Here is a 27607-nt window from a genome sequence, read left to right on the forward strand (position 1 = left end):
CATATCTTTGCTCATTTTTCATTATCTGCCTGGCATTACCTTTCCTTATTTTTAACTACTGACTGTACTTCAAAGCCTACTACCTTCTTAAAGTTTTTGTAGAATTTCCCATTCAAGATGGATCTTAAATTACTTTGTTCTCTTACTACATTATAAAATTAGCATACCTTCATTACTTATGCACGTAAATCTATTTATAAGCCACCAGAGGGCAGGGATAGTCTTGCTCTCCTCTTTGTTTCTTAGCATAGAGCTTGCACAGGAAGAGTCTGAAATGTTTGCTGAATTGTATTATGCATATTTATGTATGCATACATATATTTAGACCCATTTCGTTTGATATGTGGTTTATTTGGGGGTGGGGAAAATTACTAGAATCTGCAATAAAGGGAAGTTCATTGACAGTTACACTCAAGGTATAACAGAAAGAGTGGACTGGATATTTACGCTCTTCTAGCTTTGCTACTTATTGATTGTTGCCATGTGTAAGACACAATATCTCTGAGCAAGTGGCTGCTATGCCTATAGGCAGCAAGTCTATATTCCAGGCAGGAAGAAGGTGACAGAACAAAAGCAAAGGTGAAGACAGGAGGGGCAAAGGGCTTTCTCAACTTTCTTATTTTGGAGAGACAGTTCTTCTGGTGACTTCACTTTACATCTTGATGTCAGAACTGTGTCTCATGTCCTTATATTAGAAAAACCTGCCCTTTGCACTTTTCAGCTGGGCACATAGCCCCTGTGAAATAAGAGTTCTATAAGTAAGAAATAAGGTAGAATGGCTGGGCATGGCGGCTCACGCCTGTAATCCCAGCATGTTGGGAGGCAGAGGCGGGCAGATAATCTGAGGTCAGGAGTTCGAGACCAGCTTGGCCAACATGGTGAAATCCTGTCTCTACTAAAAATACAAAAATTAGCCAGGTGTGGTGGCATGCACCTGTAATCTCAGCTACTTGGGAGGCTGAGGCAGGAGAATTGCTTGAACCCAGGAGACGGAGGTTGCAGTGAGCCAAGATCACACCAAAGCACTCCAGCCTGGGCAACAGAGTGAGACTCTGTCTCAAAAACAAAAACAAAAAAGAGAAAGAAATAAGGTAGGATGAACGTTGGTAGACAATGAGCAGAGCATGTTACAACTTGGAAGAGGGAAATAGTTAAATAGCTAAGTTTTCAGACAACAGTAAAAAAAAAAAAAAAAAAAGCAAGAGAAAAAGAAGCCAAGTTAATATGGACAAATTGCAGTAAAACCTCAGAAGACTGTATCAATCACTGGACAGAGAAATGGCAGATGAGTTCCAGCATAGCTAATGTATTTTTAGTACTGGGAAAATATACAAGAAATTTTATTCACAGAGTCCAAATTATATTTAGTGGATTACGGAAACTCAACAATTAAAACCAAGTAAGTTTCTCACTTAGATCATTAGAAAGTGATCCTTGAAAATGTTGGTTAAATGGGCTGCTCTGGGCAAACAGGGCACAAAATCCAAGGCATTATGATAGAAAGCTTTGTGACCTTTAGCTTTAAATTTAGTTGTTTTCAAATTTATTTAACAACCATTTACTAGTAATAGTATGCATTATACTAAGATTCAATGCATTTGTTGAGCATTTCTATGTGAAAAGTACCACGCAGATCCTAGAGGCTGGAAGAGTGAGAACACAAAAGTTGAATCAGACATTACCATTACCTTCAAAAAAGATCATAATGAAGAGGGAGATACATAGGAAGGCCTGGACAAAAAAAGAGGGACAAGAGGAACGATGCTGAGTGGGGGCAGGTTCCTAATAGGCCACAGTGTTGAGATTGGCTACTGTTCCTAACACTGCTCCAGGGACAGATCGGGGAGTCTTCCCAGGTCTGGTTGGCATATTGTAAGGGACACTCCGACCTTTACAAACACATGCTGCTGTTTTGCTCTTTGCTCCTGATACATACTCATGTTACTGTGGACTCTCATATATTCTGAGCTGTTAACACTCAACACTTATTTAACGTCACAACTTCTAGTACCTTCATTTGAAAAAACAAAAACAACCAATGACCTTTCATTTTAAAAAGTAACATGTTCAAACAGCAAACTTAGGAAATACAGAAAAGCATAAAGGGGAAAAAAAGCACCCCATAATCTTATAACACAGAAAAACCCACTGGTAACATTTTGGTATATGTCCTTTCCACATGTTTTGTATCCTGCCTTTTCCCTTTAATATATCATGAACATTTTCCTATGACAATAATGACCCCTCTACTGACAACATGATTTTTAATGGCTGCACTGCATTCCATCATATGGATGTATACAATTTATTAAACCAATCTCATGTAATTAGACATTTAGGTTGTTTCTAATTACTCAATGTTCTAAGAGCTGTATTTTTCCAAGATTTCTGCTAAGAGTAACTTTTATTGCTTATTTTTAATTATAAAAATTATACATGTTTTGGTGTAGAGAATTATAGTCTTTTCTTTGCACACATATACACACATTTCAAAAAGTGGGAGCTCACTGTATGTACTGTCTTATAACCTTATTTTTTCACTTAACAAACTATGAACATCTTTCCATAATCATTATATAAATATTATTCTGCAAACACCACTTTTAGTGGTTGCATATATTCCATTGTATGGTAGTAGCTCAGGTATTTCTGTTTCCAATTTTCGTAAATGTCTACAATGAACGTTATTAAATGTTATTGTGTATACTTCTTTTCTTGAATTACATTCCTAAAAGTTGAACTGATAAGTCCAAAGGGCATTTACATTTAAGGTTTTTGTTACATTTTTCCCAATTTCGGCTATACCAAACTATATATCCACCTGCAGCGTGTGGTCTCTCCCTGTACTTTTACCCAACAGTGAGTATTTTCACTTATTGACACCCAACCATGGTCAGTCTGATACATTTCTACTGGTCTTTTAAGACATAATTAAATATCATTTCTTCAGAGAGGCTTTCCCTGGTCTCCAGTTTTCTTTCCAAGTGTAGTTACTGCTTCTTCCACTATGCTCTCATATCACCATGTATGTTCCTCACTTTTGGTGCTCACTACTCAGTAGTCAAATTGCTGTTCGAATATTGTCTTTCCATCTAGACTGTGTGCCTCTTTTTGGAGGTAACGGTCATGTTTTATTCACTGCTGTAGTCCCAGTGCCTGGCTATGTCTGACACACAACAGGCACAATAAATGTTGGGTGAAGGTGCAGATTAGTGTCAAAACTCCCTGTTTTCCTAAAGAAAATGCTCCAAGCTGGTTTATGGATTTTAATTCTTTTTTAAAAATTTAGATTTTCATGATTTATTTAATAAAGTAATGTTGGACAGTTAGTTTATACTTATTTTCTTTTGGATTTCAATTCTAGATACAATGTACTGTACAGGAATCTGTAGGTGTTAAATAAAAATAGGAAGTGTCCGGGATTACCAAAGCACAATCTAGAGAGAAATATTCATTAGTAGAGTAATCTTTATGGAAGGGAAAACAATATATATCTTTCCAGACTTTGACCTTCTTCTATTTCAGAATCCATAACAAAAGTGCTCTACCAGACGTGTACCAGTAAAAGAGTCTTCGTACTATAAGTAGCTTTCATTTTAAGGGGAAAACTGTTCATTAATTCACACAAACACACTTTATATTGTCAAAAATGTACACACACATCATCATCATCTTTGTGTGCAAACAACATAAATCTACAAGTTATAACAAGTAGAATATAGGAAAACTTAAAAATGGTTATATTAATGTTATAACATTTTGTAATCCTTCCAGGGGTGTAAAGCATAAATAATTTGACCTTTATTATAAACAACCTGGTAATTAACATCCTTGTACATACATCCTGCTCTTTGTCAGAACTGTCTCCATAAAGGGGGGAAATGCATTTGTTTGTTTTAGTATGGGCCAGACTAATTAAAATTCCTGTGAAGATCTTCCTGCCTCATATTATTCTTAAAATCATAAGTTCATTTGTTTCAAGGCTACAGAAATAGAGCTGATAAAAACAAAAGAAACTATATAGCTTGTAGGAAGCTCTATAGGTCAAATGGCTCAGGCTCCTCAATCTTCTGGTGCTTCAGAATTGATTGGAAATAACATATACAAGGTTGTCTCTCATTGGAACATTTTTTCTGCAAACTCAGCATCCCTGTAAGTGAAGAAGTGATTTTGTTTTGAATGGCTTATCTAGATCAAATTCGAACACTTGGACATTATAGCTCATCTTATAAGAACATTCCTTTTATGTTTGAAAACTGTTTTAAATGTTTGTTTTTATTCCTAGGTTGATTGTGGATCAGAATTCAGAGCCAGACATTAATACATATCTAATAATCCCCCCACTGGTTTTTCTAGATTATTCCCCATTCTGATGACCACAGAACTTTAAACTTGAGTATTATCAAGATTTACAGAATACTAGGAATTTATTATAAAGCTCTCCAATCCAAAATGCTTTCTTTCTAAAGAACCATTTTAAGTGTCAACCACAAGGTGTGTGATAAGAAATTTCTTTCTTTTTTTTTGAGACGGAGTCTCGCTATGTCCCCCAGGCTGAAGTGCAGTGGCATGACCTTGGCTCACTGCAAGCAACCTCCGCCTCCCAGTTCAAGTGATTCTCATGCCGCCACCTCCCAAGTAGCTGGGACCACAGGCATGCGCCACCATGCCCGGCTAATTTTTGTGTTTTTAGTAGAGACGGGGTTTCGCCATGTTGGCCAGGCTGGTCTCGAACTCCTGATATCAGGTGATCTGTCCGCCTCGGCCTCCCAAAGTGTTGGGATCACAGGCGTGAGCCACCGTGCCCAGCATAATAAGAAAATTGAATAGGCAAAAGGTTTATGGTCATTCAGAAGAGACACTAGGGTCAACACACTAAATAGCAATGACTGCTGTTTATTTTTTAAAATTTTGTATTTTCCAAAGTGATCACTGAATATTAAGCTAATGGAACATTCTTTGTGTCAATTTCACTATAGAAAAGTATAAAGTTTGAGACTAAGTGATAGAGCAGAAAATAAATCACGGTTTTCAGTGCATCTGCACCTTAATTTAGTTTCCAATACATCTGCACCTTAGTTTCTCTTTTCTTTTTAAAAACTTCTTGCCCATGTAAGACATTTTATTATGTTTTAAAAATCTCTTTTAATCTACATGTTGCCCTTCATCCCTTTCTTTTCCTTATAATTTATCCATTTAAGTACCTGGAATATTTGACTCTGGAGTTTCCCACCGTCTGCATTTTGCTAATTGCCTATTAGCAAGGCAATTCAACATGTTCTTCTAAGGTCTCACTCTTTTTTTTGAGACGGAGTCTCGCTCTGTCACCCAGGCTGGAGTGTAGTGGCCGGATCTCAGCTCACTGCAAGCTCCGCCTCCCGGGTTAAGCCATTCTCCTGCCTCAGCCTCCCGAGTAGCTGGGACTACAGGCGCCCGCCACCTCGCCCGGCTAGTTTTTTGTATTTTTTGGTAGAGACTGGGTTTCACAGTGTTAGCTAGGATGGTCTCGATCTCCTGACCTCGTGATCCGCCCGTCTCGGCCTCCCAAAGTGCTAGGATTACAGGCTTGAGCCACCGCGCCTGGCCAGGTCTCACTCTTAACACCTAGACTGGAGCACAGTGGTGCAATCTTGGCTCACTGCAGCCTCAACCTCCTGGGCTCAAGCCATCCTCCCTCAGTCTTCTAAGTAGCTAGGACTACAGGTGCATGCCACCACACCTGGCTAATTTTTTTTCTTCATTTTTTTAGAGATGGGTTTTCGCCCTGTTGCCCAGGCTGGTCTCAAACTCCTGTGCTCAAGTGATCTGCCTGCCTTGGCCTCCCAAAGTGCTGGGATTACAGGGATGAACCACTGTTCCCAAAGTGCTGGGATTACAGGGATGAACCACTGTGCCCCGCCATGCCTCTGTTTCTTAATCAGAAAAATGGATACTCATGCATGAAAGTATTACAGCTCACTGTGATGTCCATAATTATCACCACAGAGAGAGTTGAATACTGAGAAACAACAATGGCAAGAGTGAGATCAGAGAACCCATACTCTGCAACTGTCTGTCTTTCTTCTGGGTTCCAGCTCTGCTACATGTGAGATGTGTGATCCCAGATGAATTTCATGCTCAGTTTCCTCACCTATCAAACAAGGATACGACTCACCTCACGAGACTGCTGTGAGGGTTAAATGTGGTGATGCATTTGAACAAGGTTTTTAAAGTGCAAAGTGCTATAAAGTTTACAAATTCGTGACAGCATTACTTATAATCAGGGGCTTAAATAACTTTATAATGAAAAAATATTTTAATGTGTTAGAAAATCTATCTCTTGAGAAAGGTTAGATATGACACTGACTTGAAACAAAAGGGTCTATATGACTTAATGAATAATTGTGAAGGAATAAATGATACACCTGTACTGAGGAAACTTACAGCCCTAAGACCCAGGAGCTCTGTGAGTTCTATAGGATGATAGCAGTGTAAGTTTCTGTCCTACACAAACATCTCAGTACCATTTAAATAACTTACTCCAAAGCCACCAATCAAAATGTCAAGTAATGATTTACAGTGGGTGAATACTGAAAAAAAAAAGTGCTGATTTTTATTTACCTTTCAATCTGTGCAAATCCATTAACTATGGATGCTAATGCTCTTCTTCAAAGCACTTTGCCAGGTCACTTCCTTTCTTCCACTCCACATCCTGTTTTCTCTGGGCTTCTCACATAAATTTATTTGAGAGCTCTCCTGCCTATTCATCTACCTTGCACCTCTGACCTTCTCCTCAGCCAGCCTATATCTGAGCCTTCCTTTCTACTCTCCCTTGCCCACCAAACTTCCATTCCATCTGTTTTTAAAGAAATTTCTGAAATACTATTTTCAGGTACTCTTGACTATTTAGTTAAGAAGTCATTTTTCTAGAGCTGTGGTCTTCAATTTGGTAGCCACTTGCTACATATGGCTATTTAAGGGTATATCTAAATTAACTAAAAAATTAAATTTTAAATAGTTTCTTAGTCTTCCAGCCACATTTCAAGTGCTCAGTAGTTATAAATGTTAGTGGCTGCTCCACTAGAAAATGCAAATATTATATATTATAGACCATTTGCATCACTACAGAAAGTTCTATCGGACAGTGTTAGAGCCCATTTTTCTCTATAATAGTGGAAGACAGTGTGGTGTAGTAGGAAAGATATGAATTTTGAAATTAGACGCCCTTTGTCTTTTCAATACTGGACTTAAAAGATAACTACAAGAAATTATATAAGTGCCTAGCACAATGCCTGCCAGAGTAGGTGCTCGATTCATGGTAGCCATTATTAATGTGCTACTGCTTTTTAAAGTAACTCCGGAGTCTCTGTTTTCCTTTTAGCAGGGCACACAAAAATCTGGAGGAGTAACAATCAATGTGACTGGGCATGGTGGCTCATGCCTGTAATCGCAGAACTTTGGGAGGCCAAGACAGAGGGATCACCTGAGGTCAGGAGTTCGAGACCAGCCTGGCCTATATGGTGAAACTCCGTCTCTACCACAAAAATACAAAAATCAGCCAGGCGTGGTGGCAGGCACCTGTAATCTCAGCTACTTGGGAGGCTGAGGCAGGAGAATCACTTGAACCTGGGAGGCGGAGGTTGCAGTAAGCTGAGATCAGGCCATTGCACTCCAGCCTGGGGGACAAGAGTGAGACTTTGTCTAAAAAAAGCCAAAAAAAAAAAACAAAACAAAAAAATCAATGTTACTACCTTTTCTGTGAGGCATACTAGAAATAATATGGGTTTTGGAACTACAGAGACTTGATCAAATCCTGCCTCTGCCCCCTTATTAGTGGAGGAACTTGGACAGATTAATTTTTCTGATGCTTGAATTTCTTCATCTGTGGTAAGGAAATAACAATACCTACAATGCACAGTAGTAATGATGATTAGAGGTAATGTGTGTAAAATACTATGTCTGGCACATGGTAGGCATTCAATAAATTTATTATAGAAAGCAGGTACTATTAATTCACCTTATAGAGTGCCATGTATTCAGCATAGTTATGTGCTAAGTAAGTGATTGCTGTTGTTTGTAATGAAGGCCAGGCTAATAAATCTTTTGCAGGATGGTGGTATTTATGCTTTTGTTTAAACACTTCTCCCTACACAGGGCTTTCTCTCGTACTCCTAGGATGCAGGTAAACTTAAGTTTTTCTCTATGTTATTATCAATTCCAGTTAATTATTTCTTTTAGTTTTAAAAATTTTATCTGAGAAGGAAAAAAATTAGTATTCACAATCGGAAAGCCTTTAATTTACCATTATTTGGTAGTTTTTACTATTATAAAGACAGTTATGGAGCGGTATGTGGATTGGAACTGCAGATTGGCATAAAGGACTGCCACTATCACTGTCATCAACAAAGGTTGCGCCTTAAAATTTTGCCTGGACAGCAAGTCTAACATTTCTGCCATCAGAGCATAATCCAAAAGTCACAACTCCACAAAGAAAAACCAAAACCAAACAAACCACCGGAGGTTAAACGTATGCATGAGACATTGGAAGGCTGTGGGAAGGAGAAGGGAAGCATTCTGCAGCCCGCCCTCTTCATTCATGCTGCCAGAAGGGCAAATAAGAATTGTGTCCCTCTTGCTTCTGGCAGTTGGCACACCCTAAGTGACAGCACATTTCAAGAAGCTATTCTATTTGCTTGAGTTTCTTGTTCTTTCAACTGCTATGGTGTTGTGGGTCCTGCTAAAATATCTTTGGGGGAGTGGGTGAAGAGTGGTGAATCATAAATTTAGTAGCCAGTTATTCCCCAGGGGGGAAAAAAACAACAAAGAGTGACCAAGTAACCAAGTAAAGAGAGCTATGAGTTCAATAACTAGGATTATCCCATGACAAGGATTCTGTTATCGTTGAGCATGATTCTTTTATGTCTCAGAGACAATCAACCTTCAGCCAGAGGAGTGTAACCTTAAAACCTCATAACTCAATTTAACATAGTGTTAAAGTTTGGGGGGATATTTATCAGTGCTGAGGCTGATATAATCAGTCTGAGGGACCCTCGAACAAAGAGCAGTGGGTGAAGAACATGTCACCTCCGTGCACATTCGTTTCCTTGATGAACAAGGGGCTATTAGCTGCAGAGAAAGCATTATCTAGGTGAAGAATGATGCCGATTGTTTTAGCTACTTCTCTTGAAATTGTGGAATAGAACACAGAATCTTAGTGAGTTAAGGAGCAGTTTTTGTTAATATGATGTGGATTTTTTTTAAAGTTTAATTTGGCAGAATATAGACACATATTCTTCGATAGTAACCAGGAACTAATTTGAAACATACATCTCTTTTAACCTCTGCTCTTACTTCATTAAATCAAAAAATTTAAAGATAATCACATAGGCTGGGCGTGGTAGCTCACGCCTGTAATCCCAGCACTTTGGAAGGCCAAGGCGGGTGGATCACCTCAGGTGGGGAGTTGGAGACCAGCCTGACCAACATGGACATACCCCGTCCCTACTAAAAATACAAAATTAGCCGGGCGTGGTGGCACTTGCCTGTAATCTCAGCTACTAGAAAGGCTGAGGCAGGAGAACCGCTTGAATCCGGGAGGGGGAGGTTGCGGTGAGCCAAGATCGCGCCATTGGCTCCAGCTTGGCAACGAGAGCAAACTCCGTCTCAAGGAAAAAAAAAAAAAAAGTAATCATATAAGGCTTAAAAAAAAATCTAGTTTTCATGCAAAATCCTAGCTTTCATGCAAAATTTAAGAAGAAAGGCCATATATGGCTTTTTTTTAGTAATAAGCTAGTTAATAAAGCATCTAAGGAGGGATGAAATATATTTATTGAACATGTGGCTTTTTAAAGAGCTAGGCATCATCTTCAAAATTTAATTCTCAATAAATTATAAATTTTAATTGTGAATTTTTATACAAAATATTATTTCTAAACATATCTTGCCAATAAAATTTTGCCACTCTCTTCACATTATGTTGTAAATTAATCATTGTCCTTACTGATTCTAAGTAGAAATGTAACTTGTAATGCCTTTTTAAAAACTACCTCATGATTTTAGTTTGTTTCTTAAAAGTACTTTTAAAAAATAATTACATTCTTATTTTAACATACATTTTCTTTAATTTTACCTTTCAGCATAGTTTATTTTATTATTACAGCTTTAAATAACTGATAACATTTTTACAAGAATAATCTTATTAACTTCTCTGTATGCAGGTTTTCAGATTTAAAATATACAATTGCATTATTTTGTTGAATAGGCTTACTTTTATAATTTCTTTTTACATGCTCTCTGGATAGGCTGGACTATGAACTGGTAATTTAAGTTAACATCTTGGAAATCCAGGAACTTTCATATAACAAACTTATTAAAATATATTTCAGAAACTAAACTTTAGATGATAACATAAAAGATCTGCTTTTATCATTTAAAAAATGACCAGCATATTTCATTTTAAAAGGATAGTAAAAGTTTCTTAATCAAAAACTTCTCAGGGATTTTTAACCACAAGGATTTACTGCAAACCTGCTGCATCTGCCAGGCCAGTAAAACTGCCAGCCTACCTCAGTCAATATCTCATATCAAGATGCCACGTTTTAAAAATCTTCCTGATGGGATAAATGTTGTAGAATATATTCTTTACTAACTCTGCAGATATAGCTTTCATGGAGACATTTATGAGAGCTGAAAGAATTGAGGGAAAAATAAAACCCACACTGCTTTTTAGGGTTTTAAATAAATTCTTTATTGGAATTTCAATAATTCATTTAGCAGAGTGTGCAAAAAATTTCATAGAAATCTTTTCTTAATTTTACACTTTTGCCATATATTGAAAATCATACCCAGCATGGTCTTATATCACTTGGACTGAAAAATATAGTATGTTAGAATTATTATGAGTGATAACGTGGGTAAGAGTTTAAAGAACATTATAAGTAAATCAGACAGAACTCAATTTTTGCCTATTCTAGATAGGAAAAGTAAACTTAAAGTTGCGAAACTTTTTACCTAGGTGGTGGCTTCTGCATTGCTAGACCAGGACCTCTGCAATGTTCTGTATAGTGATTCATACTGTAATAGCCATAATTTCAATATACAGTATCTCACCCTGTAACAATCATAAGCAAACTATGAAATGTGTCACAATTACTTACTCAACTGGCAGAATTTACCAAACCACCACTTGTGCAATTTCAGCTATTTCCCTTAACTAACTTCTTAAAAACAGAAAGAAACAACAAAATGTAATAATGTAAGAAATAATGTAAGCATGTAAGAAGCAACAAAAATGCTGACAGAAGGGCAGCATTAGATAAAAATGTAAACACTCTGAAAGCTTATGATTTATGTGCCTTCACAAGTTAGTCCTCATTTATTTTTGCCAGATCTAGTTAGTGGAGTAGCCTAGCCTTCCTAACTGCACTGGAATTGATATGAACTTTTCCACCACTTGTCCTAAATTTCTTTGCATCTGATAGGCAAAGTCATTATTCTTTCATATACCTTTTTATCTGAATAGACAAAGCTGAGACATCTTATATTGCTGAAAAATGTTTTTCTGCTGGCAAGACAAGCTATATGTATTGCCTCTTAACACTGAATGAAATATATCTAACCAAATTAATATATTTAGAGTTAGGGAATTACATTACAATTTAAAATTGTAATGTATCCATGGAACAAATATGAAACCAGTAAAAAGTTTTCCCTGTTTAGCTCCTTCTAATGTATCTCATCCCAAACAAATAGGGAATTTTAATGAATCCAAATTAGGGGGAAAACATTTAAAATACTAATACTATCAAATTTAAGTACATTTGCTATTTTTGAGAAAGCAAACGTGCAAAAGATTCCACATGAAGAGCTCCTTGAATTGTCCTGATGTTTCCTAGGAAAATTAAGAAAGATGTTTGCTTTACAGATGAAAGCATTTGCATACAGAGAGCAAGAAAGCAAAGAAGGTAGAAGGAAACTGCCTTACTTTCAGTTTCAATTATATGATAAAGAAAATAATCATATTTAGAATAAGGATACTCAACAGGTACTCAGATGCAGTTTCCTAGGAAATTGCCTTCTATCCTACACTTTGACAACTATTCTGATACCCCAAGAGACCCTGACACCCTCTTATGGTTACACAGGTTAAACTTCTGCAAATAATTTCTATATTATGCTGTTATCAACTTTAATATTCAAAAAGCTAGTCATTGTAATTTCCCTAATAGTGCTAAACGGAAGAGTACAAAATATTAAGCTAATTAATAAAATTTGTTTTAAAAATATTCTCGAATGAACCTTTTCCAAAGCCAAGTACAGACAGATCCCTTCAGAGAGCTTTGTGAAAATATATCAATAACTTAAAAAAATAAAGATTGAAACGTACATAGTAGTAAATAGCACAGGTATAACTAAAGCCATCTTCTGCTTCTCTACTCAGATAAGAATGTTCCAGAGTTTTTATAAAAATCCACAATTTTATCTGTCTCATGAAAGCATGGCCTTTACATTTAAAAAAATCAGGCCCAGCAGGTATCTAAGAAATCTGACACAGATCAATAGATCAAGGTAAGATTGCCTAACTTGATTGTAGTTAAATCTAAAAAATGTTATATCAAATTATTATTTTTAAAAAATGCATACAAATTATATCATTCCTATGTAGATCCATAAATGTTTTGCTATTAAGAGGTTTGATCTGTAGGTTGGTTAAATTTTTTCTTCAAGGTGCTCATAGGAATGTCAATACTAAAAATTAATATTAATAAATAGCTAAGATTAAAATCGTATTCACATATCTTAACGGAGAAGCACATAGTTTAATAAAAGTAAATTGATTTCCTTATTTTTTAAAAATAATTATAATCTCTTAAAGTAGGGGAGAAAGAAGAAAAATTAGTCAAAATTACGAGCTTCCTAACTGATATTTGGTTATTGTATATTCTCACTTATTTCACCTGTGACCGACCTGTTTTCATTTTGTTGTGGTATGTCTATATCATTCTTCTCTTACAATTCCTCAATTAGTATAATATTCAGTACTCCCTTTTGGGGAAAATATTAAAAAATATTTAATATTTAATATTAAAAAGCATGGTCTCAAATTTATTCCTAGAGTTCCCAGAATAACTAAATAGGACCCCATATTTTCATCAGAATGTGATTTGAGCATAAAACAGTCTACCTTAACCATTACTCAAGTTTCTGAATAGCCTAAAACAAAATGAAACAAACTTAGGGATAGTGTCTAATTTTAATCACTTTCTGCATTGCCATCTAAGACATATTAATAGCAACTTTTCATTGATTCTTGTCTAGAGATCAACTATTTCAAGGCAGAAGGGTTACTTTTAGTAGTCTTCTAGAAAACAAACATAATTTTTTGCTACCTGTAAAAATTTATTCCATAGGCAATTCACATGAAGACATTTACACACCAGTTCAGTGTCTTCTTCAGCTATTTGCCACTTACTTAGAACTTCGATATCTGAAATGTGTCTACCATAGAAGGAATGCTACAATAATAAGCTGTAAAATTAATATGTTGTAGGAAACACAGAAGATCTGATTAAATACGTTAGAAATGCTAACCACATCCATTTGTAATTGGCAAAGGAAAAAAATACATGTAAATTTGGTTTAAAATTCATATTGAACCCACTTCCTTTATCTGTTTAGGAATACAAACCTTCAAGATTATAGTTTTATTTATCCTCCCTTTAACTTGTGTAATAATAAGAATATATGAAATGATTGTAAGAAAGTAATTATTTTTGAGGTTTTAAGGAATTAGGAACAGGAATTTCTCATATCTGAGTATGTGTATGTGTACGCACACACACATATAACAGTTTTAATTTTTGAATTCACTACGTAAGCTCACACGTTGAGAACTTACATATCTTAGCTTTCCTCTTCACTAAAGCAAAACAAAACAAAAATCCAGAAAAGCCCAAAAGTAGTATTTCCTTTTACCACGAGAGGGAGCTAGAGAATTCTGATCTCTTCCAAGGTCTATAAAACCCTCTTAACTGCTACTTTATAGACATTCAATTACAACAGGCCATAATACATTAAAGCATTAAAATACACATATATCCCAACATATGCCAAAGCAAGCACTACACTGGTGTGCTCTTCAGATGATCACCAATACCATCATCAAATAAACACTTAGGCATCTTCTAGTGGTTTATATGAGATTTTACTCTTGAGCACTCCCCTCCCCATAGGGCAGCTCTCTTCGTTAGGTGATCCCCTTGGAATGGAAAATATCAAGCAGTGTGATAAAATACCTAAGCACTGGAAGTATGACAGGGGCAGAGTGAGGTAAGGATTAAGAGAACTGAAATTTATGTAGTTTGGAAAAGTGAAGACTCTGGGGATAAATGTTCCGTCTTTAATACTTTCTAAAGGTAACAATATAAATGAATTAGGGGAATTATTCAGTCTCAGAAGATGGTATAGAAAAGAGCAATGGCCTGAAACTAAGGAAGGAAAAGTTTAGGTTAGACATGAAGAATAAATTAGGAATAATAGTTGGGCAGGAAAGATGTCCAGCAAAGGGAGGACCCAAAGCATAATAACTATATTTGATAATTAATTAAATGAGATATTAGTAAGAATGATGTGAATTCATTAGAAGGGCTAGATTAGATAACTCAAAGTAATTTTTTTCCCTAAGCTCTGACAATCTCTAGGTTCAACTATATTCTTGGGCATTCACAAATGTCTTTCACTGATGATAATGATCACTTGTAGAGAGAAGAGCTAGTAATTCTAGTTAACCCTATGTTTTATTGATTAAAATAAAATCTGGGGTATTATAATGAGACAACATAATAATAAAATTAACCAAGACAACAATGTCTATCTTTCAGAGTATTCTGTGAAAATATACTATACCATATAAGCTATATTTTAACAAAATGGGTCAGCAAATTGGAAAAGGCTTCTATAAGTGAAAACTTCCCATAAAGGAACAATTCCCCTCTAAATCCCAATCTTTTACAAGCCAGAGAATCCATTCCGTATAATCTTTCTTTCCTGCTAGACCAGTGTACCCGGACTTAAGCTACTTAGGGCCCAACATAAAAAAGGCTGTCACTCAAAGTTAGAAAGGCAGCCTAGAGCAGAAGTGTAATATAGTTTGTGAATTCAACAATCTTTCCCTAGTACACCATAATATTCCAGATTAAGACGTGGTTCAGCATTGTATTAAACAGTGTTATTAACATTTCTTTTTTACTTGAAAAGTCAGACTTCTTTGTTAGACCAAAAGAAATTATGACTAGTAGAAAAACAAAAACGATCAAAGCAGGAAGAGTTGAATATATATATTAAGTATAAACACAAACATACTTGGCCCAAAAGAGTTATTTTATGCTTAAATGAAATTCTTTCTGATTAAAGTGAATATGAGATTTTGAGGTAAAAATGGTCAGTGACTTTGGAGCTTGAGGAAGGACAGTCTGGTGGTTAAAATTATACCTCAGAATTCAGACCTGTAGAACTTTAGTGTTGATTGTCTTAGGAAAGATAGCCAAACTTGGGGTCATTCAATGTTCATCTATAAAGCAGATGCTACATTTATTATAATGCAGTACAGATTCTAAGAACAAGGTAACAAAATATGTTGTACAAGATTTTCTAATCAACAGCATCCAAAGATATATAATCCCTCTCCACCTCTGACTGATTTCTATATCAATCAGATATATAAAAGATCTTTGATAATCATATACTAGAACTTTCACATTACCATTAAATTTGTTAACTAGTTTAGAATTTGGAGAGAAACAAAGAATATTCAAGGCATGATGAAAAAGCTTACTCTCTTCTGTCAAGTCACTATTAAAAATCAACTATTTGCACTTAAAAATGGTCACTGTTATTTTGCCATTTACTGAGTAGAAACTCAATAAATGTTTGACCTTTCAAAGAATGGACTTTTGCTCATACTCCGCTCTGGAAAGATTTCTAAAAACACTTTGGCAAAAACCTGGGTCAAATATTATTTTAACTTTCTTCCAAACTACTGCAAGTCCAACCAATTAGGTTTTTCTGCAAACTCTGTCCCCAGTCATCAACACTGGATTATGTACCATATGCTTAGTTGTGAAGGTACCCGAATCGTCTCTCTTCAACTAGATTATTTGCTCACTAAGGAATCACATATTATTCCTTTTTTGTATCCTCTACACAGCATCCAAACTCATGATTGAATAAGGACATTCAATATTGGTATTCAATAACTAACTCTTCATTAGTAGTATATTAAAATCTATAACATGGACAAAAAGGCCAAAAAAGATAATTAATTAGTTTTATGTCAAATCAATTCAGGAGCTTAATGCGTGTTATTCATAACTATAATTGTTGGCATTTATGGAGCCTTTTTGAAATTCTTTATAAACTATACCACTCCCAAATCATCCTAGGAAAATAGTAAGAATGTATATAGGCAAGAGAGACACATGTGTCTGAGGAACTTGACTGAAACTTGCAAGAAATCACCTAGGAGCCAGGATCAGGCCTTCTACAAAGCTCTGTGGAGGCAGCATTGAAAAGCATACTGAGATCATGCAGGTGAGGGAATGCATGCAGTGTAAGCCAGGAGAGGTCACTCTCAGAGAGGTGGTCTTGGGTATGATACTGGCTCTATCACTTGCTGGTTGTAGGATGGAGACACTTAATATCTTCCTTCCTTCCTTCCTTTCTTCCTCCCTTCCTTCCTTCCTTCTTTCTTCACTTGGTTTCTCTCTCTCTCTCTCTCTCTTTTCAGATGGAGTTTCACTCTTGTTGCCCAGGCTGGAGTGCAGTGGTGCAATCTTGGCTCATTGCAACTTCTGCCTCCCAGGTTCAAGCAATTTTCCTGCCTCAGCCTCCCTAGTAGCTGGGATTACAGGCACCTGCCACCACGCCAAGCTGATTTTTTAATATTTTTAGTAGAGATGGAGTTTCATCATGTTGGCCAGGCTGGTCTCAAACTCCTGACCTCAAGTGATCCACTCACCTTGGCCTCTCAAAGTTCTGCGATTACAGGCGTGAGCCACCACGCCTGACGACTTAGCATCTTTAAAATTTAGTTTTCTCTTTGTTAAAACAGAGACTAGATTAGGTGATTGCCAAGTCTCTTCCAGCTCTTAAATTCCATGATTTTACATAGAATTTAACCCAAATATATGGGTTAAATTCGCAAGGAGTTTGTTTTAGTGAAAGAAGCATTATGGAAGATGTCCAGCTATCAACACACACGAGAGCACTTTACTGGGTACTGGATGAAAAGTCAGAGTTTAAACACACAACAACAGCCCAACATGCTGGGCTGAAAATGAAAAACGGGTCATTCATAGACAGATAATTGTTATTGTTTTTTAATTCTTCACAAAAACATGTATAATCCTTGGTAACCATTTGTTTAAGTAATATAAATTACTGTCAACTTGGAAGCCCAGTTTGTCATCTTCATCTGTGATTTATACCAGACTATATAAACGACATGATGTCTTAGATCTAATAAGACATTTATCTTCATGAAGGAAGCCACTGTGATCCTGAGTGACAGTTTACTTACCCTTATCACAGTAAACTCAACACCGAGTCCTTAATTTCTCCCAATGATCTGAAATCTGATGGACTCACCTAAAGCCAACACAAACTTGTTCAGAAATCCGCCAGGTTCATGAAAGTGTGTGTTCTACCATTGAATTCATTCTTTGCTCCAAAAACACAAACATGGATATAAGTTTTTATGTTCTTCCACAGTATGCGCCTCTAAACACACATACATAACTTCCATTAGCTTTGACAGGAGCTATGTGCCTTTATTAAAGAAAAATATACCTTCTAGCTAACAACAAAGATCAAAGCAGTTGTCTGAAGAATAAAAAGAAAATGAGAAAAATGCTTGCTTGAATATATGTATGTATGCACATATGTTTATTTACAGACTTATTTATGGAAAGAGACTATATTGAATCATTTTCATTATCTTCATATCATAGAATAAAAAGGAACTAAAAACTCCAAATATGTTCGCATAGCTTACATAGTTTTAAAAAAATACACACGAAGAAAGTTAACAAGCCGAATCCCATCAGTGAGAAGGAAGCAAATGGCTTGCTGTTTTTAAGTCATTAATTTTTTCAATCTACTAGGGTCCTATTGGTGCTAGAATACTATGTATTATTGGTGCTAGGGTACCCAGTGACTGAACCTACATAGGTTTCTAACACTCCAAGTAAAGCAGCCCTAAATTACGCACACTTTACTCCAAAGTTGCCAGCAAGATTCCATCTAAGATTTATCCTGATCAATGAAGTCATTTACCTCTAATCCCTGCATCATTAATTCACATACCTCAGTAAACACTGTAAGAAGCTCAGGTTATTTACTCTGTGAAACAATATAATTTATGCACTAAAATCAGGCCTTACCCCGACTCACAACAATAGGGATCTCAAACTGGCTTACAAACATTTTTTATACTTACTGAATATAAAGTCTATCAGTGGCTGGGCGCGGTGGCCCATGCCTGTAATCCTTGCACTTTGGGAGGCCAAGGTGGGTGGATCACGAGGTCAGGAGTTCAAGACCAGCCTGACCAACATGGTGAAACCCTGTCTTTACTAAAAATACAAAAATTAGCCAGGCATGTGGTGGGTGCCTGTAATCCCAGCTACTCAGGAGGCTGAGGCAAGAGAATCACTTGAATCTGGGAGATGGAGGTTGCAGTGGGCCAAGATCATGCCACTACACTCTAGCCTGGGTGACACAGTGAGACTCCATCTCAAAAAAAAAAAAAAAAAAGCAAAAAATTAGCTGGGCGTGGTGGTGGGCACCTGTAGTCCCAGCTACTTAGGAGGCTGAGGCAGGAGAATCACTTGAACCCAGGAGGTGGAGATTGCAGTAAGCCAAGGTCATGCCACTGCACTCCAGCCTGGGCAACAGAGCTAGACTCCGTCTCAAATAAATAAATAAACAAATAAATAAATAAAATAAAGTCTATTGGGGGTGCTCTCATAGGTTTAGAGGCAAAACTAAATTAGTGGAAGTTCTAGGAATAGGATTTCAGTTCATTAAGAGGGGGGTCTTTTTAATCAATTAGAGCTCTTTATAAGTACCTAATAATATGACCCTGGAAACAAAACAAAACATGGAAAAAAACGAATACATCTACAATTGTAATTGGAGATTTTACAAAGTCCTCTCAGGAGAGAAAAGAAAATCTAGGAATATAAAATACTTAAAGAGTATTATTTATAAAAATAAAAAGAATACGAGTGAAATCAATAAATATTTCCAGAGCACACATAGCACATAAGCAAAACCTGATCATTACAGCTACAAAGGAAGTCTCAACAAAGTCCAAAGAATCAAAATGATATACACTGTGCTCTTAGATTATAATGTAATAAAATCAGAAGTCACTAATAAAAGAGTAGGTTTTAAAATTCTTGAAACTACAACAAAACAAACTAAAATAAAAATAGAACAAAAACACAAAAAATGCTTCTAAATAACACATAAGTTAAAAAGGATATCATAAAGGAAATGATAAAACACTTAGAATAATTATGAATGAAGTTTTGTGGGATACAGTAAAAGCATTTAGAGGATAATTTTTAGCTGTGAATACATTTATTTTAAAAATCAACATTATATTCAGTGAAAAAAGCAATAAGGAAAATGAGTTGGAAAGTTCGTAAGAGTAGATGTCTACAGAGGACAAACATCTACCTCAGCAGAACTCTTCAAAAACAACGGCTTTGAAATCTGTTGGAACTCTAGTCCCTCATATGGGTTAGATGTGTCATCCTTGGTTAAGTCAATTAATTCCTCTAAGCCTGATTACTTTACCTGTAAAATGGGTAATAATGTCTTCCTCTTTGAGCCGGATTGAGAATTAAATGAGATAACCCATGGAAAGCACTTAGTAAAGCATAGTAAACACTCAATAAATGGTTCCTATTACTAGATGACTTTATCATCCCTTCCAACTCCCAGATTTCATGATACTAACTTTGGCACCATGAAATTTAAGACAAACTTGAACTCCAGCTACAATAATATAATCAATAAATTAAACCTTCATTTTAATTTCAGAATACTAAAATAGTTTTGTTCAAAATACATTTATATCTAATGCTTTCTCCCCACTATTATAAAAATAAAACCCACAATTATCAACAAAAGCTAGTCTATTATTAGTCATAATCTTAAATCCAAATTCACTTGTATTTTAGAACTAAAATGAAAACAGAGAAATGTCTTAAAACTGCTAAAAATAGCACTGTAAAAAATTGGTTATTTTTATTTCCAGAATATTCTCTATATTTTTAAATGTACTTTTCAGAAATGGCATGCAGTTGAAAATAGCTACTATTGGTACTTTAACATGTTTGCAATTTCTTTTTTTTTTTTTTTTTGAGACGGAGTCTCGCTCTGTGGCCCGGGCTGGAGTGCAGTGGCCGGATCTCAGCTCACTGCAAGCTCCGCCTCCCGGGTTTACGCCATTCTCCTGCCTCAGCCTCCCGAGTAGCTGGGACTACAGGCACCCGCCACCTCGCCCGGCTAGTTTTTTGTATTTTTTAGTAGAGACGGGGTTTCACCATGTTAGCCAGGATGGTCTCCATCTTCTGACCTCGTGATCCGCCCGCCTCGGCCTCCCAAAGTGCTGGGATTACAGGCTTGAGCCACCGCGCCCGGCCTTGCAATTTCTTTTAAATCAACAAGTATATAATAAAATCAATCAACAACAGGCTCTTCAGTTATTCATTACTACTCTTCCAATGATAGTTACAGGTCTTTCCTTTTCCAGTTGTTTCTCATTTGGCTGAAGAATAAGAATCTTTAACATTCAACATCCTGATGCACAAAGAAGCTCTAAAATATTCTCACTTCTATCCAGATTTAATTGTTCAATATCCATTCACCCCATTAATTAGAATGTAATCATATATAACAAATATATATTATCATAGATTTTAGGTTTCTTCTAAAATAATTTTATTTTTTCTCTTTCTTCCAGAAGGAGTCACTATACCCTGCTTATAGAATGATCACTTTCCCCAATCCACTTTTTAAAATAATGTATGTACACAGTGATTCTTCATTATACTAACAAAGTAAGTTTATAAATACATTAAAATCCACTGTGTATTTTGGACACTGAAGACAATCAGATCGCAAGCTTTGTAGCTGCCTGGCTCTTGTACTAAGTACTGTGGTCAATGTTTCCTACTATATTTTTTTCCTTCCATATGGTAAAAACTATGCTTTCAGTTTAGAAATCTAAATGTTATTACTCGTTAGCAAGTTTTTGTTCCCGATGGTGGGGCTGTGCTCTTGTGGGTGTCTCTCTCTGCCTTCAAATTGTGAGCATTTACAAAGGAAAAGGAGAAAGAATTGTAATTAGGTGGCAACATGTTCTCATTTTTATGCATGGGTTAGCCTGTAACCTTGGTTTTCATTTTTTGCTGTACCTGGCCAGGTTTCTACATTCTTCTAGAACTCTTTGTAGTTTTCACAAAGTCATGACCTAAACACAATACGTACCATGGTTATTGCCCCTCATCACTAAAGTTATGGGTGGATGGGCCAGACTGTGTATTCTTTTATAATGGCAAGTCTAGGATACTATTCTAGCTGACAGTGAAGACAAAATATCTGAAATATTTTCACATTTTCTAATGAAGATAAAATTCCAAAAGGCTAAAATAACTGTCATTACAAAGAATGTTAAAGAGGAATACCTGGGAGGCCAAGGAGGGTGGATCACGAGGTCAGGAGATCGAGACCATCCTGGCTAACACGGTGAAACCCCGTCTCTACTAAAAATACAAAAAAATTAGCTGGGCGTGGTGGTGGACGCCTGTAGTCCCAGCTACTTAGGAGGCTGAGGCAGGAGAATGGCATGAACCCGGGAGGTGGAGCTTGCAGTGAGCCGAGATCCTGCCACTGCACTCTAACCTGGGTGACAGAGCAAAACTCTGTCTCAAAAAATAATAATAAAAATAAAAAATAAAGACGAATATCTTTTCTTCATAAATAATTGACTTAGCTATCTATAAAGACACTAACTTTATATTTGTTTGTCTACTTATTAATAGTTTTCCCAATGAGATAGTAAGCTCCATGAGGGCAGGGACTGTATCTGCTTTCTCACTGCATTTTTCACCTGCAGCTTAACACAGTGTCTTGGTGCTATCTAGGAATCTTTAAATAAATATTTGTTTTAAAAAATCAGTAAGTAGCATATCAAGTGTTACCATTCTCTATCATGGTAAAATCTAATTAAATAGGATATAGACATTGCTCAAATTTTTGACACCTTTATAACTTTCTCTTTAATTTCACGGGAAATATATGTATCTTTAATTTTCAGGGGATGAAAATGAACATTTATTGTGTCTGTTGTGCATTAGGCACTCAGGCACTACTAGATTCAACGCTTTGCAGAAACTCATATTTAAACAGTATCACATCATCTTACAATCAAGTTTTTAACACATAAATAGGTCTATTCCTACCTCTACCATTGACTATGTCACTTTGGGAATTCTTTTAATTTCATGCACAAAACTAAAAACAAAGATTTATTAAGAATTTAATATTACTAATATAATTAACTCCTCTCTTGTGAGGAACTGTTATGGAACAAAGTTTTCCACTTTGGAGTTTTCCAGATTTACCTCTTTCAACGCAAATGTTTTTCCTAAATTTCAACTATTTTAATGAAAATATTTTTAAGCATAGTATTTGTAACTGTATGATCTCAGCCAAAATGTTTGGAGTATGAATCTATGTTTTTGGATATCTCAGATAAGGATAGTGGTAAGGACAGTAGAGTGGTTAAGAGCAGAAGTTTTAGTACCAGACTATGTAGGCAGAAATTCTGACACTACTGCTTACTAGCTGTGTGATTTTAGATAAGTTAACTTCCTTGAGTCTGTCTCCTTGTCTGTAAAATAAGCATAATCCTAATAACTACATTTTAGGGCAGTCTTGAGGATCAAATGACGACATATGCAGAGTGCTTACCATACAGAAGATGCGAGGCAAATAGTAAGTGCTCAATAAATGCTAGCTAAAAAAGTTTTAATTTATTAAGGTACTGAGCACTTGGGTGAGCATGCACTTTTTCTATATCATAGAAAATGACCCCAAACTGCTATTTTAAAAAAATTATTCTTATATAAATTTTCTTTATAGATTTTGTTATCTATATAAAGTTTTGTTCTTCTGTTTCTTACCTTAATCTTATTTGTTAATTGATGCCTTTATAGTACCCCTTCTTCTAATTTGAAGCTCTACTGTGGGCTGAGAAACCAAAACACTGTATTGGTTAGAAATGTGTAAGAAGATTCCTCAGCAAAGGGCCTCAGAGGTTCTTCAAAGAGCAAGGTATATAAGTCACATCTTTTCTACTTAGAGGCCTTTCTGGATTACTTATTGTGTTCTCAGCTGTGTTTGGGAAAGTTGGAAATACCAAATAAATGACCTAAGGATTAATGAGGCACTATTGTTCTAATTCTGTCAAGCATTAGATTAATCAAAAACAAATGAAAGGTTGATTTCTTCCTGTTTTGCACTGTTAATTTTCTGCAATTATTAATCAGCTACCAATATAATTATTAAACTTTTAGTCCAAACAATGTTTTTAGTGTAATACCTGAATCAATACACAGATTCTATATTACAAACCCCATTTTAAAACTTAGGTATTACTAATTGTGCTATTATACAAAGCCCAAGCAAAATAAAATGTTTCTGTGTGATTCAACCCACAGTTCTCATGTGGAGGTTATCGAGTCAATGAAAGGGGAAAAACATGAATCGTCAAAAGGGCTAAATGAAATAACAATCAATGGATAAAGTAAAAAGAGAGTAAGACAGAAATTATAAGCTCTTGAGATCAGAATAAAAAGAAATGGAAAGATTACAGACTAACAAAGAAAAGTAAGGAAAAATTTACCAACTTTATTCCCAATCCCTAAGTGAATAATGTGTTTCCAATTTAATGTTCAGTTTAGTAGCACCTCTACCTTTTTAACCCTACTGGGAAGGCATGAGAGAGACTCTGACAAGAAAACCATGTGCATCCGTGATGATGAAACCTTCTGCTCAGGTGGCCACATGCCGGCAGAGGCACAGCGGATCCCCACACTTAGGAAATCTAGGCCTGAGCCAGAAACTGGCAGCTATCAGGCCAAAATATTTATATTTTATGTCTTATTTTAAAAATTCATATATATTTTGCATTTCACTCTGTTACATACTATGGAATTTTGAATATAAAAATAATGTTTCTAACAACTGAATTATTTAACTCCTCTCATTCCCAAATATTCAAGTAAAATTGATGCTCCAGGAAGATTCACACTGTGGTTCTTGTGGCTTTCCCTTCCACTTGAGCAACACCAATATAGTCAGGGGTATGTGAGAAGCACAGGTGAGATAGTATCTTAATATAATATGATGAGCTCAAGGGTCTCAAATGATCCACAGAAAACTAATAATCCAATAATCATTAAATAAAAGCTTCAATTCTCATGTAAATCAGTAAAGCTAAAAAATCCAAAAGAATGTAAAACTAGGCCCTGAAATCCTAAAATGCCCTCTTAGCTTTTGAGCTACAGTTTTTATAAAAAGATCAATAATGATGTCTTCCTGTTCCAATATGGAATTAGTGTCTCCCTAAATACATTAACTTCAGAAGTATTGAATTACCAAGGAGGATCAGCACCACAATGAAACAAATAGTTGTTCTTTGCAAACTAGTGATTACCAGCAAAGAAAACCCACCAAAGGCTGCTGGATACAAAATGACAAAAGGCAAAGATGTCAGGACAAAAGATAATAAAGTATGGTAGTCACCCAAAATCCAGAAGGATAACACTCACCCTCGTCCTGATAATCTGACAAAAAGTGTGCATCGGATGTGAGGGACAGGCCAAGAGTCCCACTGTGATTATCATCAGAGCTGTCCTGTCCAAGGTCTCCTCCTGAGGGACAAAAAAGAGAGAAAATAAGGTCAACTTTTAGACATCCTTATAAAAGGATACATCCTTATAAAAGGATCTATGTATGGTACTGGAAGAGATCTATGTATGATCATAAAAAAAAAGAGATTGTCTTTTACTCGATGATGAACATGGCCACTATCCATTAACATATGGGAAACAGTTAAGTAAGTTCAAGAACCAACTTACCTGGATGAAAAATTTTCCACTCAAGTAACTGTGTCACTAAAACTTAGGAACTGTTAGCTTAGAGTGGGAATACCTCTTGCCACCAGAAAGAAATTTATCTATCATACTTAAAATAAAAACATAGCTATATAAATTTATATTCAGCCAGGCATGGTGGGTTACGCCTGTAATCCCAGCACTTTGGGAGGCCCAGGCAGGTGGATCACCTGAGGTCAGGAGTTCAAGATCAGCCTGGCCAATATGGTGAAACCCCATCTCCTTTTCTCAAAAATTAGCAGGGCGTGGTGGTGGGCGCCCGTAATCCCAGCTACTCAGGAGGCTAGGACAGGAGAATCGCTTGAACCCGGGAGGTGGAGGTTGCAGTGAGCCGAGATTGCACCATTGCACTCCAGCCTGGGTGACAAGAGCAAGACTCCATCTAAAAAAAGAAAAAAATTAAATTTATATTAATATATACTATGTCTCCAATAATTACAACCTTTACCCTGCATGACTCTATTTCAAGTGAAATAGGACTGACCCAAAGGTTTAACCTTCTATACGTGATATAATATAGCAAGGTCAATAGTCTTTCTCTGAAAAGTAAGAGAAGTATTATAAAAATAGAGAGAACCTAGACTTTGCTGGAGTGTATTCCTATTTGTTCTGCAACATTAACAAACTTTTTTCTTTGTAATTCTAGTTTACAGCCTAGGCAACCGACCTCTTAGGAATTCTAAAAGCCCTAAGAAGATAATATTTGTTCTGTAAAATGGCTTTGATAAAAGGTAATGTATATACAATACTGAATTATGCAATTAATGCTAATCTCTTTTGTGTGTTTTCAATATACATTGGATTGTATTCTGTAGAAATGGCCGATGTTATTTTGATACTTTAAAAGGTTCAGACAGAAGATGTTAGCTCATTCAGAAACCGGAAGAAAAGGCTCTGTATTGCAAATGGCTTTCCTTAAAATCCCCCAAATAGAGGTACAGTCTGCTGATAAAAGGACACCGACAGCTGCTTATTTCATTTCACAAACATGAAAATAGGATTTTCAACTGAATTTAATATTATCTCAAATACTAATTTCCAAAGGAAATCACCAGTGCTAATCTCAGTAAATACTGTAGAGTTTTGGCCTTGGATTTCAACTAGGGAGCTGTGAAACCAAACAACCTACATAGAATCTGTATTGCCTCACTTTAAAGGTTTATTTCCTACAATTAAACTAGAAAACTAGGGAGGTTATAAAATGATAAAAAGAGAATGGCTGTAGCCTTCTCTTTCCATAAATTAGATGATCATATCTAGACTCTTCTTCAAATGCTGTATGGTAGGTAGATGTCCATAACTGAGTTGAACACCTAAAAATACAGGACTTTAGAAATAAACTATAAAGTTTATTATGGAAAAGATAAATAAAAATTGTAGAAAACTCACACAATAGTCATTGGCCAAAGCCAGAAGAGTTACTCTCCTTTATTAGTTTGCTTATCAGGATACAAAGTTTATAGCTATGCTTACAGCATCACTGTGTAATTTCCATAATAACCAGAAAAATTCTCAAATACTGGACTGAGGATTAAAATGCTCGAATTTTACATCATTGGAAGTCCACTAAAATTATATTACCAACACAATCTAAATGGACTGCCTGGCTAGTAACCTGAAAGTGAGCTGCAAATTTAAACAGAATTTTTATTTTAAGCCAAATAAAAATCCTTAAAAATAAAAAAAAGTACTGGCATTGTCAAACAAAATTTAACTTTTGTAGGATATACTGAACATTATTTATAAACATTATTTATAAACTAGTTTTCTGCTTAGTTCAAAAATGTGGCAAATCTACCATTAAAGAAAAAGAACTTAGCCAAGCCAGTGGCTCACGCCTGTAATCCCAGCACTTTGGGAGGCCAAGGCAGGTGGATGACTTGAGCCTACGAGTTCGAGACCAGCCTGGACAACATGATGAAACTCTGTCTCTACAAAAAGTAGAAAAATTAGCCAGGCATGGTGACTTGTGCCTGTGGTCCCAGCTACTTGAGAGGCTGAGACGGGGGGATTGTTTGAGCCAAGGAGGTAAAAGCTGCAGTGAGCCATGACTATGCCACTGCACTCCAACCTAGACAACAGAGTGAGCCCTGTCTCTAAAAAAAAAAAAAAAAAAAAAAAAAGAAAAGATAAAAGAAAAAAAGTACATGCTCGCATTCTAAGCTTTTTTAAAAAACATGCATATCACGAAGGGCTTTTTTTTTTTAAGTGAACTTTTTATTTTGGAATAATTTTAGATTTATGTAAGTGTTGCAAAGATAGTACAGAGTTCCTACACACCCTTCACCCAGTTTCCCCCAATGTCAACTTCTTACATAATTGAGGTCTATCTGCCAAAACCAATAAATTAACATTGGTATATTACTATTAACTAAACT

At 35.9% G+C, this 27607-nt stretch overlaps 1 protein-coding gene across 18 annotated transcripts in view; it reads right to left on the bottom strand.

Annotated features, from left to right (window-relative positions):
* SKAP1 (src kinase associated phosphoprotein 1) overlaps positions 1-27607 on the bottom strand; it is a 299393-nt gene that overhangs the window by 194337 nt on the left and 77449 nt on the right. For all 18 annotated transcript variants that reach the window (XR_004430638.1, XR_004430631.1, XR_004430629.1 and 15 more), the window contains exon 4: positions 24885-24986. Coding sequence is in view for 11 of the 18 variants with exons in the window: in XM_033183335.1 (XP_033039226.1) it covers positions 24885-24986 (102 nt within the window). In the remaining 7 variants the exon portion in view is untranslated. The remainder of the gene's footprint in view (positions 1-24884; positions 24987-27607) is intronic.

Source organism: Trachypithecus francoisi, unplaced genomic scaffold (genome assembly GCF_009764315.1).
Source record: "Trachypithecus francoisi isolate TF-2019V2 unplaced genomic scaffold, Tfra_2.0 Lachesis_group20, whole genome shotgun sequence".
NCBI classification, from domain to species: Eukaryota; Metazoa; Chordata; class Mammalia; order Primates; family Cercopithecidae; genus Trachypithecus; species Trachypithecus francoisi.